Here is a 15,012-nt window from a genome sequence, read left to right on the forward strand (position 1 = left end):
TTGCAATAGAGTGAGCCTAGGAGAATTCTCTAGAGAAACAGACCCAATAGGATAAAGAGAGCTTAAGAAACTGGCTCACAAGGTTGTGTAGGTGGGAAGGTCTGAAACCTAGAGCAGGCCAGCAGGCTAGCAATTCAGCTAAGAACTGATGTTGTGGTTGAAACAGGTTGGAAACTCTGGCAGGATATCTTTCTTTCTTTCTTTTTTTTTTTTTGCTTGCTTTCTAGGGCCGCACTCGCCGCACATGGAGTTTCCCAGGCTAGGGGTCGAATCAGAGCTATAGCTGCCGGCCTACACCACAGCCACAGGGATCAAAGCTGTGTCCTCATGAATCCTAGTCAGGTCTGTTACCGCTGAGCCACCATGGGAACTCCCTGGAAACTCTGGCAGGATTTCCAGGGTACAGCCTTGAGAATTCTCTCTCATTCAGGCAACCTCAGTCTGTTCTGAAGGCCTTCAGCTGACTGGATGAGGCCCACCCAGCTATGGAGTGTTATCTGCTTTCCTCATAGGCCACTGGCTTAAATGTTGATCACATCTGCAAAATACCTTCACAGCTATACCTGGACTGATGTTTGATTAGCTTGGTGCCACAGCCCAGCCAAAGTGAAACATAAAATTAACCACCGCATCTAACATATCCATCAAAGCCAAACAATTTTCGATAACTGAGAAAGAGTGAAAGGGCCCACTTGGGTCTCCTCTGTGTAATCTTTTTGTTTGTCACAGTGCAGTGAGGAACTCCAGAAGGGCTCAAAGCATTGGTTCTTGCCATCCAACGACTTCTCAGCTACGTGAGATAATTTCTGCACACAAATCTAAATCCAATGAATAGGAGTTCCTCTTGTGGCTCGGCGGATTATGAAACTGACTAGTATCTATGAGGACGCAGGTTCGATCCCTGGCCTCACTCAGTGGGTTGAAGATCCGGTGTTGCTGTGAGCTGTGGTATAGGTCGCAGAAGCAGCTCGGATCTGGCATTGCTGTGGCTGTGGTGGAGGCCAGCAGCTACAGCTCTGATTCGACCCCTAGCCTGGGAACTTCCATATGCCATGGGTATGGCCCTAAAAAGCGGAAAAAAAAAAAAAGAGAGAGAGAGAGAGAGAGAGACCTATTATTAAAATGCTTGGATCAGAGAAATAAGATCCGACTAGCTGGTGCCATGTATGGATCCTGGGTGTAACTGTCTCTGTGCTGTTCACTATGAAACACTAATTAAAAGTCACTCTTTTTTAAAAAAAGTACACACACATATTTAAATATACTCATTACATATATTTGTCACCAACACATCAACAAGGAAGTTACAAAAAGGTAGGCTTAGTTTAGTTCACAATATAGATCCTGTGAAAACACATTTCTCGTTTTTCTCTGCAGTTTACAATGCCTATATAAATTTAAAGCAGTTAAACAACATTTGAGATTAAACTGGTATAAAATCATAATCACAGAACCTTGGGAAATAAAAGGCCATGATGGAGAAACAGTAAGAAATGTGTAGAATTATTGAATTGTCACAGTACCATTTTCCTTTATAAAAGTATTTCAATAATACAAGATAAAAACTATGGAAAACACAAAAGTTAAATCAGAGATTTTGGTTTAGTACTTTCCCTGAGTCTCTTGTTTGTTTGTTTTCTTTTTCTTTAATCAAATGTAACTAAGGCTGGTTCAAATTGGCCCCTTCCATGCCGGACAGGAGGCCGTGCACTCAAATGGTCCCAGGCTTGATTCAAATGCCAGTTTGCTGGTGTCACTACCACAGGGTTATATCTGACCCCTGCTGCCTGCTGTACATGTGCTTAAAGGGCCGTCAACATTTTCTCTGGGCCCGCGATAATACAACAGGAGAGACTCAATGCCAAAGACAAAAGGTATTAATAAATATTACAACTCTAGATGGTTTGGACACTATGTACACCAAGTTATGGTAACAATAACACAGACAAAAACTTAGGTTTTAAAAGTCTTACATAAACAAGGGTTACGGGCAAGTCATCTTGAAGTTTTAAATCTCAGATGTTAACAACAAAAACTTTTAAAAAACTCTCCCTCATTAGATCCCAATAAAACAAAGTATAAAAAGTGATGAAGCTGATGCCTGGAATTAGATGAGGATGCTAATGGAAAAAGGTTTTGAGAATTCCCAGGTGGCTTAGAGGTTAAGGACCTGGCATTGTTACTGCTGTGGCTTGGGTCACTACTGTGGCAAGGGTTCAGTCCCTGGCCCAGGAACTTCTGCAAGCCATGGGCATGGGCAAAAAAAAAAAAAAAACAAAAACAAAACCCTACCTTGATCATCTCATTGTATACACATATGTCTGCAAATGACAAGCACTTCATGAAAAAGGCATATAATCAAATTAAGAATAAAAAGTTTGTTAAACTCTAAAAAATCATTTTTTACTTCACTTGTATTAGGTTTCTTGCTGGGTTTATGCTATCAGAGCACCAAGTAGGATGGATACTTTCCAGTCATCTGTAGGAAAATTTTTTGCACAGATATATTTTTACAATCATTCTTAGGGCATCTCATGGACAGGTGACAAATCACTGCTGTGCATCTCCCTTTTGAAATCTCAACTGCAGACCAACACCCAACATTTCAAAAGCTAACAATAACACAAACACTGCCTTAAAATTAAGGGATGGAATAATGGCTCTAACCACCAATATAACTACTGCTGGTTATTTCATAATATAAATACCTCATTGCACAGGTGGGGAAGTGAGGCACAAAAGGATATGTTTTTTGTTTTGATGTGTTTTTTTTTTAAGAACTCTAGATGCTAGGTAACTTTGGGTACTATGGACTCAAGGTCTGTATGAAAGGTTATATGTAAACCACATGTTCTGTCTGCATCACACCCCCTTACTCTAACCTCTTGCAAACCCTTTAAAACATGGAGCAAATGCCACCCTTCACCTGCCTTCTCTGACCAGGTGGAAAAGGCTGGCCAAGGCTTGAGAAAAGAAAAAGAATAGGACATACTGCTGAATCCCATGCAATTAACAAGGTCCAGTGATGAAAGTATCCCATAACTAAATTTCAGTAACTCTCAAGAAACATTCCACAACATTCTCTAAAAATCTGTGGGGAAGTACAGTACCTGGCAATCTGCTCTCAAACTTACCTATTCTTTTCATTACAGTTGATGATCTGAAATTAAATGCATACAATCTCATAGAACTGAAAGTACTCAACTACTGCAGAAAATTGAAAGGACCGTCCATGTTCCTAGACAACACCAAAGCATTTATCTAGGATTACTAAAGAAAGCACTTTGGTACCTTTCAGACAAAAACTCTCTGAACTGACAACTCAAGCACGTGGCATTTCACACTGGACCAACTGAGGAACGGGAAATGGATAAGGTGGGACCATGGCAGCTTCTTCACCAGCTTTGTGTCTGGAAACAGCACGTCTGCCCCAGCAGCTACCAATCCAACTCCACAGGGTATTTTCCAGTCAGACAAGCTGTACAGTGACCGTTCTTTCCACCAGATTCCAGGTACCCATCTGCTTGGCCCACACTGTCCCCCTCTGCACAGTGACCATTCTTTTCATCGCATTCCAGAGTGACCCCATCCTCTCGGCCCACACCGTCCCGCTTCAGCACTTTCTGTTGCTTAAATGTTATCCCTTCTCGTACAGATGAAACCAGTCCTTCTACCGACAGGTACACGACACTGTTTGCTCCTACAGGGAAAGAGGGAACAGGTCACGAGGTGGCTCTCTGAAAAGGGAGAATAGCCTTAACAGAGAAGAGTTACAAACAGAAAGCATGAGCCAGACAAAAATTCCTCCTTCAGCCTCTCTTTAAAAAAAAGGGGTGGTGGTGGCCAGAGAATCAGTAAAATTCAGAGCCTTGAATATTTTTAAAATGTCAAATTGGAATTAAATTTAAGCGTTAAATTAATATTATTGAACTTATATTTCAAACATAATTTAAAACTGCAGTAGAGGATCAAGTCTACTATGGATTCAGAAGGTTTGACAGGAGTAATTTTCTTTTTTTTTAGGGCCACACCTGCATCATATGGAAGTTCCCAGGCTAGGGGTTGAGTTGGAGCTGTAGCTGCTGGCCTACACCACAGCCACAGCAACACCATATCCGAGCCACGTCTGCGACCTACACCACAGCTCACAGCAACGCCAGATCCTTAACCCACTGAGTGAGGCCAGGGATCAAACCTGCGTTCTCAAGGATACTAGCTGGGTTGGTTCTTAACCCACTGATCCATAACAGCAACTCCAGTTTACAGGAATTTTAATACCTACCTAGATAATCTGAAATATGCTCAAATTCTGGTTTATTGGCAATCAGCTCTTCTTTGGTTGGTATGTTTATTCCCATGAAGCACGGATATCTGATTGGTGGTGAAGCTACACGAATGTGCACCTAGGAAGAGATCATTTCACACATTCATTAGGTTGACGTTCACAGTAAGAACAATGGTGCAGAATTGGGCCATTGACAAATGCAAGCACTTAACACTGCTTTACAGGATATCTTAACAACACAGGCATAAAAATGCACACTATGAAACTTCGATCACAATGACAGATAAAAAAGAATCCTGGAAAATCATGTGGTGTACATACGTGTGATATACATACAGAACTCCAGTGTCCAGGCAGAACTACTTTTATTTATTTAAAAAATTTTTAATTCTTTTCTTTTTTGGCCTCCCTGTGGCATGTGGAGTTCCCAGGCCAGCATCAGAGCTGAGCTGCAGTTGCAACTATGCTGCAGCTGTGGTAACACTAGACCTTTTAAACCACAGTGCAAGATCGAACCTGCATCCTGGCGTTGCAGAGACACTGCCAATCCTGTTGCACTACAGTGGGAACTCCCAGAACTACTTTTAGAATTAATTCTTTACCAAGGATTCTACTGGAACAGCCCTGCTCTAAATGCTAAAGTGTCTTGGACAAGAATTTTGAAATGTCAGCCACTTCAGAATGGTTCTTTCCACAGAGCTGCCCACTCTTTCCTTCTGCCACCTACTGAGCCATTTCTTTTCTCTGCTTTCCCATTTCTCACATAATGGCCTTATAGGCTTAGGACCACCTTCATTTTTTCTCGTAACGCTTGAATGGCACTTTTGCCTACCGCTTATTTTACCATTTTGAAAAGAAAAGTACAATCTACCAGGATATAACAAAAACTTTACTACTACGAAGAGCTGCTTTTATCTATCGTGATTTTCTGCCTTTTGTCAGACTCAGACTCATTTACATGGCGGTAATCAGGTCCACATTTACTTTTTACCTTTCTTATAACAGCAAACATTTTCCCATGTTGTGCAGTCTTCCTAACTGCAGGTTTTTTGGCTGCCTCATATTTCATCATGCTGATGTACTGATTTACTAAGTATTTCCCATAGATATAGATATATAAGCCATTTCCAGTTTTGTTTATCTATTTGTGTTTTTTTTTTTTTTTTTTTTGGTCTTTTGTCTTTGTTGTTGTTGTTGTTGTTGTTATTGTTGCTATTTCTTGGGCCGCTCTCGCGGCATATGGAGGTTCCCAGGCTAGGGGTTGAATTGGAGCTGTAGCCACCGGCCTATGCCAGAGCCACAGCAACGCGGGATCCGAGCCGCGTCTGCAACCTACACCACAGCTCACGGCAACACCGGATCGTTAACCCACTGAGCAAGGGCAGGGATCAAACCCGCAACCTCATGGTTCCTAGTCGGATTCGTTAACCACTGTGCCACGACGGGAACTCCTATTTGTGTTTTTTTACTATTGTCATGGATGCTGAAATTACTGTTTGCTCCCCTTTTTTTTTTTTTTTTTTCTTTTCAGGCCCACTCCTGAGGCACATGGAGGTTCCCAGCTTAGGGGTCTAATCGGAGATGTTGCTGCTGGCCTATGCCAGAGCCACAGTAACTCCGGATCCGAGCTGTGTCTATGACCTACACCACAGCTCATGGCAACGCCGGATCCTTAACCCACTGAGCAAGGCCAGGGATCGAACGCGCAACCTCATGATTCCTAGTCGGATTCATTAACCACTGAGCCACGACCGGAACTCCTTTAGAAGCTTTTTAAGCAGACTGTCATCCTGCTTTCTCTAACATTTTCTTCTCAATAGATTTTATTTCTAAATCTTCTCAATTATTAACTGTAAATGACATCTCACTTCAGTAATTTGAATTACTGAAATACCTATTTAGAACAAGCTTTGAGATTTGAAAATATAATGTGTTTATCACCATAGGATTGCGTCTGTATCTTCGAAAAGAAAATGTAAACAACACCCTACAAATTTAAAAGTATTCTATTTTGTGGTTTGTTAGTTTAAAAATTAGTTTTTACAAACATTTTAACATAAAACTTAACATAAAAAAATTTTGGCTGCACTTGTGAAAGTTCCCAGGCCAGGAATCAAACCTGTGCCACAGCATCAACCCAGGCCACTGCAGTGACAATGCCAGGTCCTTAACCCACTGCACCACAGGGAAACTCCAAAGATTAATGTAAAATTTTAACAATTTTTATCATACTGTTCATTATTAGTGCTTTAGGATAGGCGTTTTAGTATTACTTACCTCTTTTGCACCCGATTCCTTGAGCAATTTGATTATGGGTGAGATGGTATTGCCTCTCACGATTGAATCATCTACCAGAACAATTCTTTTGCCTTTAAAGTTGTCAGACAATACTCCAAATTTTTTCGCAACACCAAGTTGTCTTAGCCTCATGTTCGGCTGAATGAAGGTTCTTCCCACGTAGCGATTTTTACAGAGCACCTCCACGTATGGAAGCCCACACTGACAGAGAAGGAATAAAAGCACAATGAGCAGCTCATACCCAGAGAAGTCCACCTTCCTGTTTTCTCTAGGTCATGCTTCCATTATAACATGTATGTAAAAATTTTAAATGTGGTTGTTATTCTGAGCTCTCCATCATCAGACTACAATTTTTCTTCACCATTTAAACTGTAGGGAAGAAAAGGCAAAAAGAAAAATTACTGAAAGTCCTCTACTTAGTGGAAAGATCAATTCATTTAGCTAGAATTTGAAATGCCTCTTCACTTTTTTTTAAGGGCTGCACACATGGCATATAAGGTTCCCAGGCTAGGGGCTGAATCAGAGTTGCAGATGCCGGCCTACATCACAGCCACAGCAATGTGGAATCCGAGCTGCGTCTTCAACCTAAATCACATCTCACAGCAATGCCAGATCCTTAACTCACTGAGCGAAGCCAGGGATAGAACCTGCATCCTCTTGGATACTAGTCAGATTTGTTACTGCTGAGACACACTGGGAACTCTTCTTATTTCTTTATCTTAGAAGAGAACACTAGGAATGTGAACACATGACAAAGAATAAATTGTTGTCAGGAAAACCCACATATTTAAAGATTATCAGAAAGAAAGGAATTAAAACCAGGATGCTCTGGGGATGGTTTCTAAGGAACAAGAGGTAATTCATCTATCCATAAAGGTAATACTTCTCTAAAATATTTAGCATGCTCAGTAACTTAAAAATTCATAGGAGTTCCCGTTGTGGCACAGCAGAAATGAGTCCGACTAGGAACCATGAGGTTGCGGGTTCGATCCCTGGCCTTGCTCAGTGGGTTAAGGATCTGGTGTTGCAGTGAACTGTGGTGTAAGCTGGCAGCTACAGCTCTGATTCGACCCCCTAAACTGGGAACCTCCATATGCTGCAGGTGCAGACCTAAAAAGCAAAAAATAAAATAAAATAATTCATAAACTAAACTTTCTAACATAGTGAATGTTGGCTATTATACAACTGCATAATGGATCAAATGGTTATAAAAAATGAAATTAAGCCTAGTACTAAGACATTATAAAAAATCCTCATAAATAGCCAATTATCACCCATACTCAGTAGGGAACAAATACACCACTGCCTTGTGAGGGTACTTCATTATAAGTAACTATTACCACTCAGCTCTATATATTATAGTCATGATGTTATTTTTTTTAAATGAAGGGGGAGTTCCCATGGTGGCACAGCAGAAACGAATCTGACTAGGAATCAAGAGGTTTTGGGTTCAATCCCTGGCTATGAGGCGTTGCTGTGAGCTGTGGTGTAGGTCGTAGACGCAGTTTGGAGCTGATGTTGCTGTGGCTGTGGTGTAGGCTGGCAGCTATAGCTCTGATTGGACCCCTAGCCTGGGAACCTCTGTATGCTGCAGGTGTGGCCCTAAAAAGACAAAAAATAAATAAATGAAGGGGATTATTTTCTTAGTCTTCGAGTAACCATTTGTGGATTCCACTAAAAAACAGTGCCAGTGAATAAAAAGGCTGGAAAATAAGCAACTTTTTTTTTTTTTAAATAAAAAACTAATGAGTACCTCTATAACCCCAGTGCTAGATGAGCAAGTCACTGCGTGAACCAATAGAAAATACCTTTGCCGCATAGCCGAGAGCAGCAGGCGTGGCAGATTCGGGGACAGTGCTCACCACATCTGCGTCCACAGGGGCTTCAACCGCCAGCTGCTGACCACAACGGTATCTTACCGTGTAAACCATTTGGTCTGGAATGTTTGGAAAAGGAAAAAGATTATTTTTACTTAGTATAATATAGCACAGCATAGCATCACTATTCTAAGAATCTTGCTCCTATAGATTTGAATACAAAAAGAGCAAAAAATACTACATTGGAAATAATAAACCAAGGGAATTCACTATTTAAAAAAAATTAAGCCTAATACATTTCTGAAATCATAATCCTTACTCCTAAAGGAACACAAAATCTAGGCATCAGGTGAAAAGGATAAATAGTGATCTTACGACCTGCAGGTTCAATCCTCAAATCCCCCACATATACTTATGTGAGTTTGAAGAGCCAGGTGAGCCTGTGGGCCCAAGAACTGCCAGGTCTCAATGAGATAAATAACAGATTGATATCAGTACTTAAAGATACTGGACTTACCTTCAAATATACTATCTGGTCTTGCAAAATAAACATATTCGAAGATACAGAAAGCCATTGGGTTTCCTTCAGACCTTGGTATAACATCAAGAGTTTGGACATTATGTCTGGATATTTCCACAATTTCTCCAGGTAAGACTTCACGGTAGTACCTTGGAAATCAATGTTAAAGAAGACTTCAGTAATTTACATACATCTGTAAACCCTAACTTTTTTTTTTTTTTTTTTGCCCTGCCAACAGCATGTGGAAATTCCCTGGCCAGGGACTAAAATCTGTGTCACAGCTGTAAGCAGAGCCACAGCAGTGACAACGCCATATCTTTAACCTGCTGGGCCATGAAGGAACTCCATGTTACCCCTACATTTGAATTTAGAATTTAAAAACATATACACATGCTGACAGGCCTGTACCTGCTGTACAGCACAGAGAACCTAATATTCTGTGATCATCTCTGTGGGAAAGAATCTGAAGGAGAATGGATATGTGGACATGTATAACTGAATCACTCTGTTGTACAGCAGAAATTAGCACAACATTGTAAATAAACTTTCTTCAATAAAACTAAAAAATTGAAAGAAAAAAGAATTTTAAAAAAAGCCCTACATTTTGTTGATTTTTGAAAGAATGAAAGCTAAAGAGAACATTTTTTGAGCATAACTATTTCTTTTCCTTTCTTTCCTTTTCTTTTTTGCTTTTTAGGGCCACCCCTGTGGCATATGGAGGTTCCCAGGCTAGGAGTCTAATCGGAGCTGTAGCCACAGGCCTACACCACAGCTACAGCAACTTTGGATCCGAGCCACATCTGCGACCTACACCACAGCTCACGGCAACACGGATCCTTAACGCACTGAGTGAGGTTAGGGATCAAACCCGCAACCTCATGGTTCCTAGTCAGATTCGTTAACCACTGAGCCAGGATGGGAACTCCTCAACGCAGGATCCTTAACCCACTGAGCAAGGACAGGGATCAAATCCATGTCCTCATGGATCCTAACTCCAAGCATAACTATTTCTTGTTGAAGAGATACTTTCTTTCTAAAATAAGTCTCATGGTGTTTTGAAAAGAAGATGCCAGCTCCAGGATTAGAAGGTACCATTGGAACATTAAGGTCATTGTAACTGCTGAGCCCAATGTACAGAAGGAGCTACATTCATAAACATGAATTCTTGTAGACTCCAGAAACAAAACCCTCAAGTAGAGAAACACACTTTGTATCGATGCTGAAAAAGTGATCTCCTAAGTGAGATACAACTTACCTTGCACCAATAGACAAAAAGCTACAAGATTCTGAAGACACCACCCATCCTTCTGTTTCTGAAGATTTTTTTTCTGTAAATCACAAGACAATTGATTCAGTTAATGAACTCAAGAAACTTTGAAAGATGCTACCTATTTCAAGAGAAGAGTTAAACACCAAATACAAAGATTAAAGAGCTCATGGAATATCAATTACTATGACTTTAAGAGCACACACACGACTCCTCATTTGATTAGAACCAAAAGTGAAATTAATGATCCCAAGTTTCCTTCACACATTATGATTCACGGCTTGCATAAGACATCTGATAAGTCAAGAGAGTCACTGAAATCATGCTACCCAGATGAAAAAGCTGGGCAAAGGATATGAATAGGCCATTCAGACAGGAAAAAATAGGAATGTCCATCAAATATATGAAAAGTGGCTCATCCTCAGAAACGCTCAAGAAATTGTACTTTTTTGGGGTCTTTTATAGGGCTGCACCTCTGGCATATGGAAGTTCCCAGGCTAGGGGTTGAATCAGAGCTGTAGCTGCTGGCCTATACCACCACTTACGGCAACACCGGATCCTTAACCCACTGATCAAGGCCAGGGATGGAACCTGAGTCCTCATGGATACTAGTTAGGTTCGTTACTGCTGAGCCACAATGGGCACTCTAAAAACTAAGTACCATTTTTTTTCTTTTTTACCTAGCTCTACTTAATAAGATTCCTATATCTAAAAATTGCAGGGTGTGCCAAGAGCAGATCAATGACTTGAAGGGCATTATAAAATGATGTTCCTTTTGACGTTCATTACCTTTATCATTTATATCAGATACAGGAATAAGACGACCAATGCACAGAGGGCGATTCCCATAAGGGTCTCGTACGGCATAGATCACGTCTCTGTGCATGATGATGAGGGAGTAGGCTGTGGGTGCTTCCTTCATTAAGTTTTTAATCCTAGAAGTAAGGAGATCATTGAATGAATCCTGTTAATTATAAACACACGAAGGCAAAGCTCTCATTAGCGGAGCTGCAGGCTCAGCTTGGTTCTCTAATTACCTGGCCACCCAGTCTGGGGTGTCATCTTGCTCCTGAGGAGGGGTATATGCCAGTAACTGGGTGATCATCTCACTATCGGAGCTTGTGGACAGACCAATACCATGGCGCAGAAGCTATTTAGAAAAGAGAGAAGCTGTAACCACTGGAGGGGAAGGTTCAGTCCCGCTCACCCAGCAGCCTGCCTTTGGAGAAAGAGATCAGACATGGCGTGGATGCCCGGTTAGTTCTGCAACCCTATGTAGGTATGTATATACCAATGGTAGGAATGTACAGCTGGGATGCAGAATGCTGCTGGAGCGGCGGAGTCTCCGAAGCTTTTCAAACAGGGGGAGGGCTTCGGGAGGGTCTCTGAGAACTCAGTCTGCAGGAATATAGACCAGCAATGGATGGGTGGGGGGAGGAGGAAGGCACAAAGGATTGGGATTTTTGTTCTTTGGCCTTTTAGGGCTGCACCAGATCTGAGCCGCACCTGTGACCTATAGCACAGCTCACAGCAACAACGGATCCTTAACCCACTAAGCAAGGCCAGGGATTGAACCCAGGTCCTCAAGGATACTAGTCGGGTTTGTTTCCGCTGAACCACAACGGGAAGTCCAAGGGTTTGGGATTTGGTTCTAATTTTTTCAGCCCTCAACACTCCTGACAAACAGGTCACATCCCCACATGAGTGGCACACACAGGGGCCCTCTCAACCCAGGTCTGTTGCTGATGGTGATGGTGGCTGTCCATCCCCCCATCATCATGACACAGGACCATGGGCAGAGGTGGGGGCTCCGAGTGGAACTGAACTTTTGGTGGTTATCTCTTAATTAGTTTTTAAAATAATTTCTATTTCATATTTATACTTTTTTTTTTTTTTTTTTTGGCTGTGCCTGTGGCATATTAAGTTCCAGGAGAGGGATCAAACCCTCACCACAGCTGTGATCAGAGCCACTGCAGCAACAACACCTGATCCTTAATGGGCTGCACCACAAGGGGACTCCTGTTTATACTTTGTTTGTTTGTTTATTGGCAGCCCAATGGCACATAGAGTTCCCAGGCTAGGAATCAGATTGGAGCTGCAGTTGCAACCTAAACCACAGCTGCGGCAATGCTGGACCCTTAACACACTGTGCCAGGCCGGGGGTGAAGCCTGTGTCCTAGTGCTCCCAAAATGCCACCAATTCCATTGCACCACAGCAGGAACTCCTATTTATACCTTCTTGAAAATTTTTTTCTCATTTGGGAGCCAAAGAACTGTATTATAATGACAATGCCAGAGCCTGAAAGAGAGCAGGACAAAATTCTAGGAGGTAATTGAATCAATTTTCCAAATCTCTGGTCCAAAGCAGTGCATCAGAAACATATTAGGAGAGTTCTATTTATTTACTTATTTTTTAATTTTTTTTTGTCTTTTTGCCATTTCTTGGGCCGCTCCCGCGGCATATGGAGGTCCCCAGGCTAGGAGTAGAATCAGAGCTGTAGCCGCCAGCCTACGCCAGAGCCACAGCAATGCGGGATCCAAGCTGTGTCTGGGACCTACACCACAGCTCACGGCAATGCCGGAGCCTTAACCCACTGAGCAAGGCCAGGGATCGAACCTGCAACCTCATGGTTCCTAGTCGGATTCGTTAACCACTGAGTCACAATGGGAACTCCTAGGAGCATTTTAAAATCAGAGCCAGCAACCTCCCCAGCCCAGACTCAGGGGGAACAGCTTCGAATTGGGACTATAACAACAACTCCAGGTAATACAGAGCAGTTCTTTGCAGTTAGATAACTGGTTGCGACAATAGGATACTATATTTCATCAAGATTGCCAATAGCTTCTTTTCATAATTTATCACAACCATGAAGAAAGTACAATAAAAACATACCTTTTTCCTCAAACGAGCAGCGTTTACCAATTCACCATTATGCGCTACAGCTATTTTCCCATGAAGCGTCTCAACAACAAAGGGCTGGCAATTTTCTAGTTCACAGTTTCCTGTGGTGGCGTACCTTGTGTGCCCAATGCCAAGGTTTGAAGTGTATAATTTCTTCAAATTGTCTTCAGTAAAGACGTGATTTACAAGACCCATTCCCTTGCAAAGTCAAAGTAAAAGCTCATCTTAGGGAAAAAAATAACACTAGTAGCATTTTATAAGCTCATACAATTAGAAAATGCAGTTCACTTAGTTTCTCTATGCCTCAGAATTCTAACCTTTAGGGAAAAAAAGGACTAAGCTAGTTGCAAGAAGTGGGAAGCGTTAAAATATACTTTTTTTTTTTTTTTGTATTTTTGTATTTTTGATATTTCTTTGGGCCGCTCCTGCGGCATATGGAGGTTCCCAGGCTAGGGGTCGAATCGGAGCTGTAGACATCAGCCTACACCAGAGCCACAGCAACATGGGATCCGAGCCGCATCTGCAACCTACGCCACAGCTCACGGCAACGCCAGATCCTTAACCCACTGACAAGGCAGGGATGAACCCGCAACCTCATGGTTCCTAGTCGGATTCGTTAACCACTGCGCCATGATGGGAACTCCTTAAAATATACATTTAAGGTGAAATTCACAGAATGTAAAATGAACCATTTTAAAGTCAACAATTCAGTGGCATTTAATGTGTTCACAATACTGAAGTGCTTGTGCTGAAGACACTTTTTGAAAAAAAAAACCCTGAACAGAATACCAAGCAATAAAACTTGTCAGATACAATAAATTAAATTATTTAATTTAAAATTCAAAGCCTATTAAAGTATTCAACTAAAGGACTTGTTGAGTCAGTCCAGGAAATTATCACTGGGAAAGAAACGTGCCCTAGTTGGATAAATAGAAATAGCTGACCCACAGAGTATCTGCATTGACCCCTGAACAGCACGGTGCACTTATTCATGGATTGTTTTCAACAAATATGCTGGAACGTTTTTGTGGAGGTTTGCAACAATTTTAAAAAACTGATGCACTGTGTAGTCTAGAGTAACTGAAAAAATTAAGTTGGGTGTGTCTCTTTGTATGACAGAGCCACTGTGCTGTACAGCAGAAATTGGCACAACGCTGGAAATCAACTACACCTTAAGAAAAGTTGGATATGTCATGAATGCATAAAATATATGTAGATACTAATCTAGTTTATCATTCACTACTATCATGTACTAACCTATCATAAAGTGTTATCATGTAGGCACACGACAGACACAAAGTGTAAATGGTGCTGTTTGCAGTTGTGAGAAACATAAACACACAGGTGCAGAATTAAATGACAAATGCATACAATGAACTGTACTGCTGGAACAATTTGGGAACCACCCCTGTTAATACTGTGGGGAGCTCAAGTGTAGTGAGCATCCACTGAAAATTCTTCATGACACTGATCATCTTTGGATGAACCATTCATGTCTACATCGAGCTCTTTACTGCAGAACAAAGCTGCCTCCCCCTGTTTCTTCGTGTTTAGTGTAACACTGTAAACCCCAGGAACACCATGGGACTCGCCACTAGTGACGCTGGAAGTACACCCAGGAAGGAGAGAAAAGTCACAACTTTACAAGAAAAGCCTGGACTGCTTGATGTGGGCTGTAGACTGAGGTCTACAGCTGCAGCGGCTGCCAGCTCAAGATAAAGAATCCAGCAAAAGGACCAATGTGAATATTAAGGCGATACGTGAAGCCCGCTGCAGCTGTACCGGGTCACAAAACTGTGTAGTTTTATTTCACACTGAAAATGGAGCTTTTATGTGGGCGCAGGATTGCTATAGGAAAGGCACACCTACTTAATATGATTTGAGGAAAAGTGAAGTCATTTTATGATGACTTAATGCAAAAGG

General features: G+C 41.7%; 1 protein-coding gene across 1 annotated transcript in view; it reads right to left on the reverse strand.

Annotated features, from left to right (window-relative positions):
- The window catches only part of PPAT (phosphoribosyl pyrophosphate amidotransferase), a 48,884-nt gene continuing 35,126 nt past the window's right edge, over nucleotides 1,255-15,012 (reverse strand). Inside the window, exons 3-11 of the mRNA XM_003482396.4 lie at nucleotides 13,081-13,287; nucleotides 11,225-11,337; nucleotides 10,977-11,122; nucleotides 10,176-10,248; nucleotides 8,918-9,069; nucleotides 8,392-8,519; nucleotides 6,563-6,784; nucleotides 4,283-4,403; nucleotides 1,255-3,700 (exon numbers count right to left, since the gene is read on the reverse strand). Coding sequence (XP_003482444.1) covers nucleotides 3,438-3,700; nucleotides 4,283-4,403; nucleotides 6,563-6,784; nucleotides 8,392-8,519; nucleotides 8,918-9,069; nucleotides 10,176-10,248; nucleotides 10,977-11,122; nucleotides 11,225-11,337; nucleotides 13,081-13,287 — 1,425 coding nt within the window. The 3' untranslated portion in view covers nucleotides 1,255-3,437. The remainder of the gene's footprint in view (nucleotides 3,701-4,282; nucleotides 4,404-6,562; nucleotides 6,785-8,391; nucleotides 8,520-8,917; nucleotides 9,070-10,175; nucleotides 10,249-10,976; nucleotides 11,123-11,224; nucleotides 11,338-13,080; nucleotides 13,288-15,012) is intronic.

The sequence above is a fragment of the Sus scrofa genome, chromosome 8, assembly GCF_000003025.6.
Source record: "Sus scrofa isolate TJ Tabasco breed Duroc chromosome 8, Sscrofa11.1, whole genome shotgun sequence".
NCBI classification, from domain to species: Eukaryota; Metazoa; Chordata; class Mammalia; order Artiodactyla; family Suidae; genus Sus; species Sus scrofa.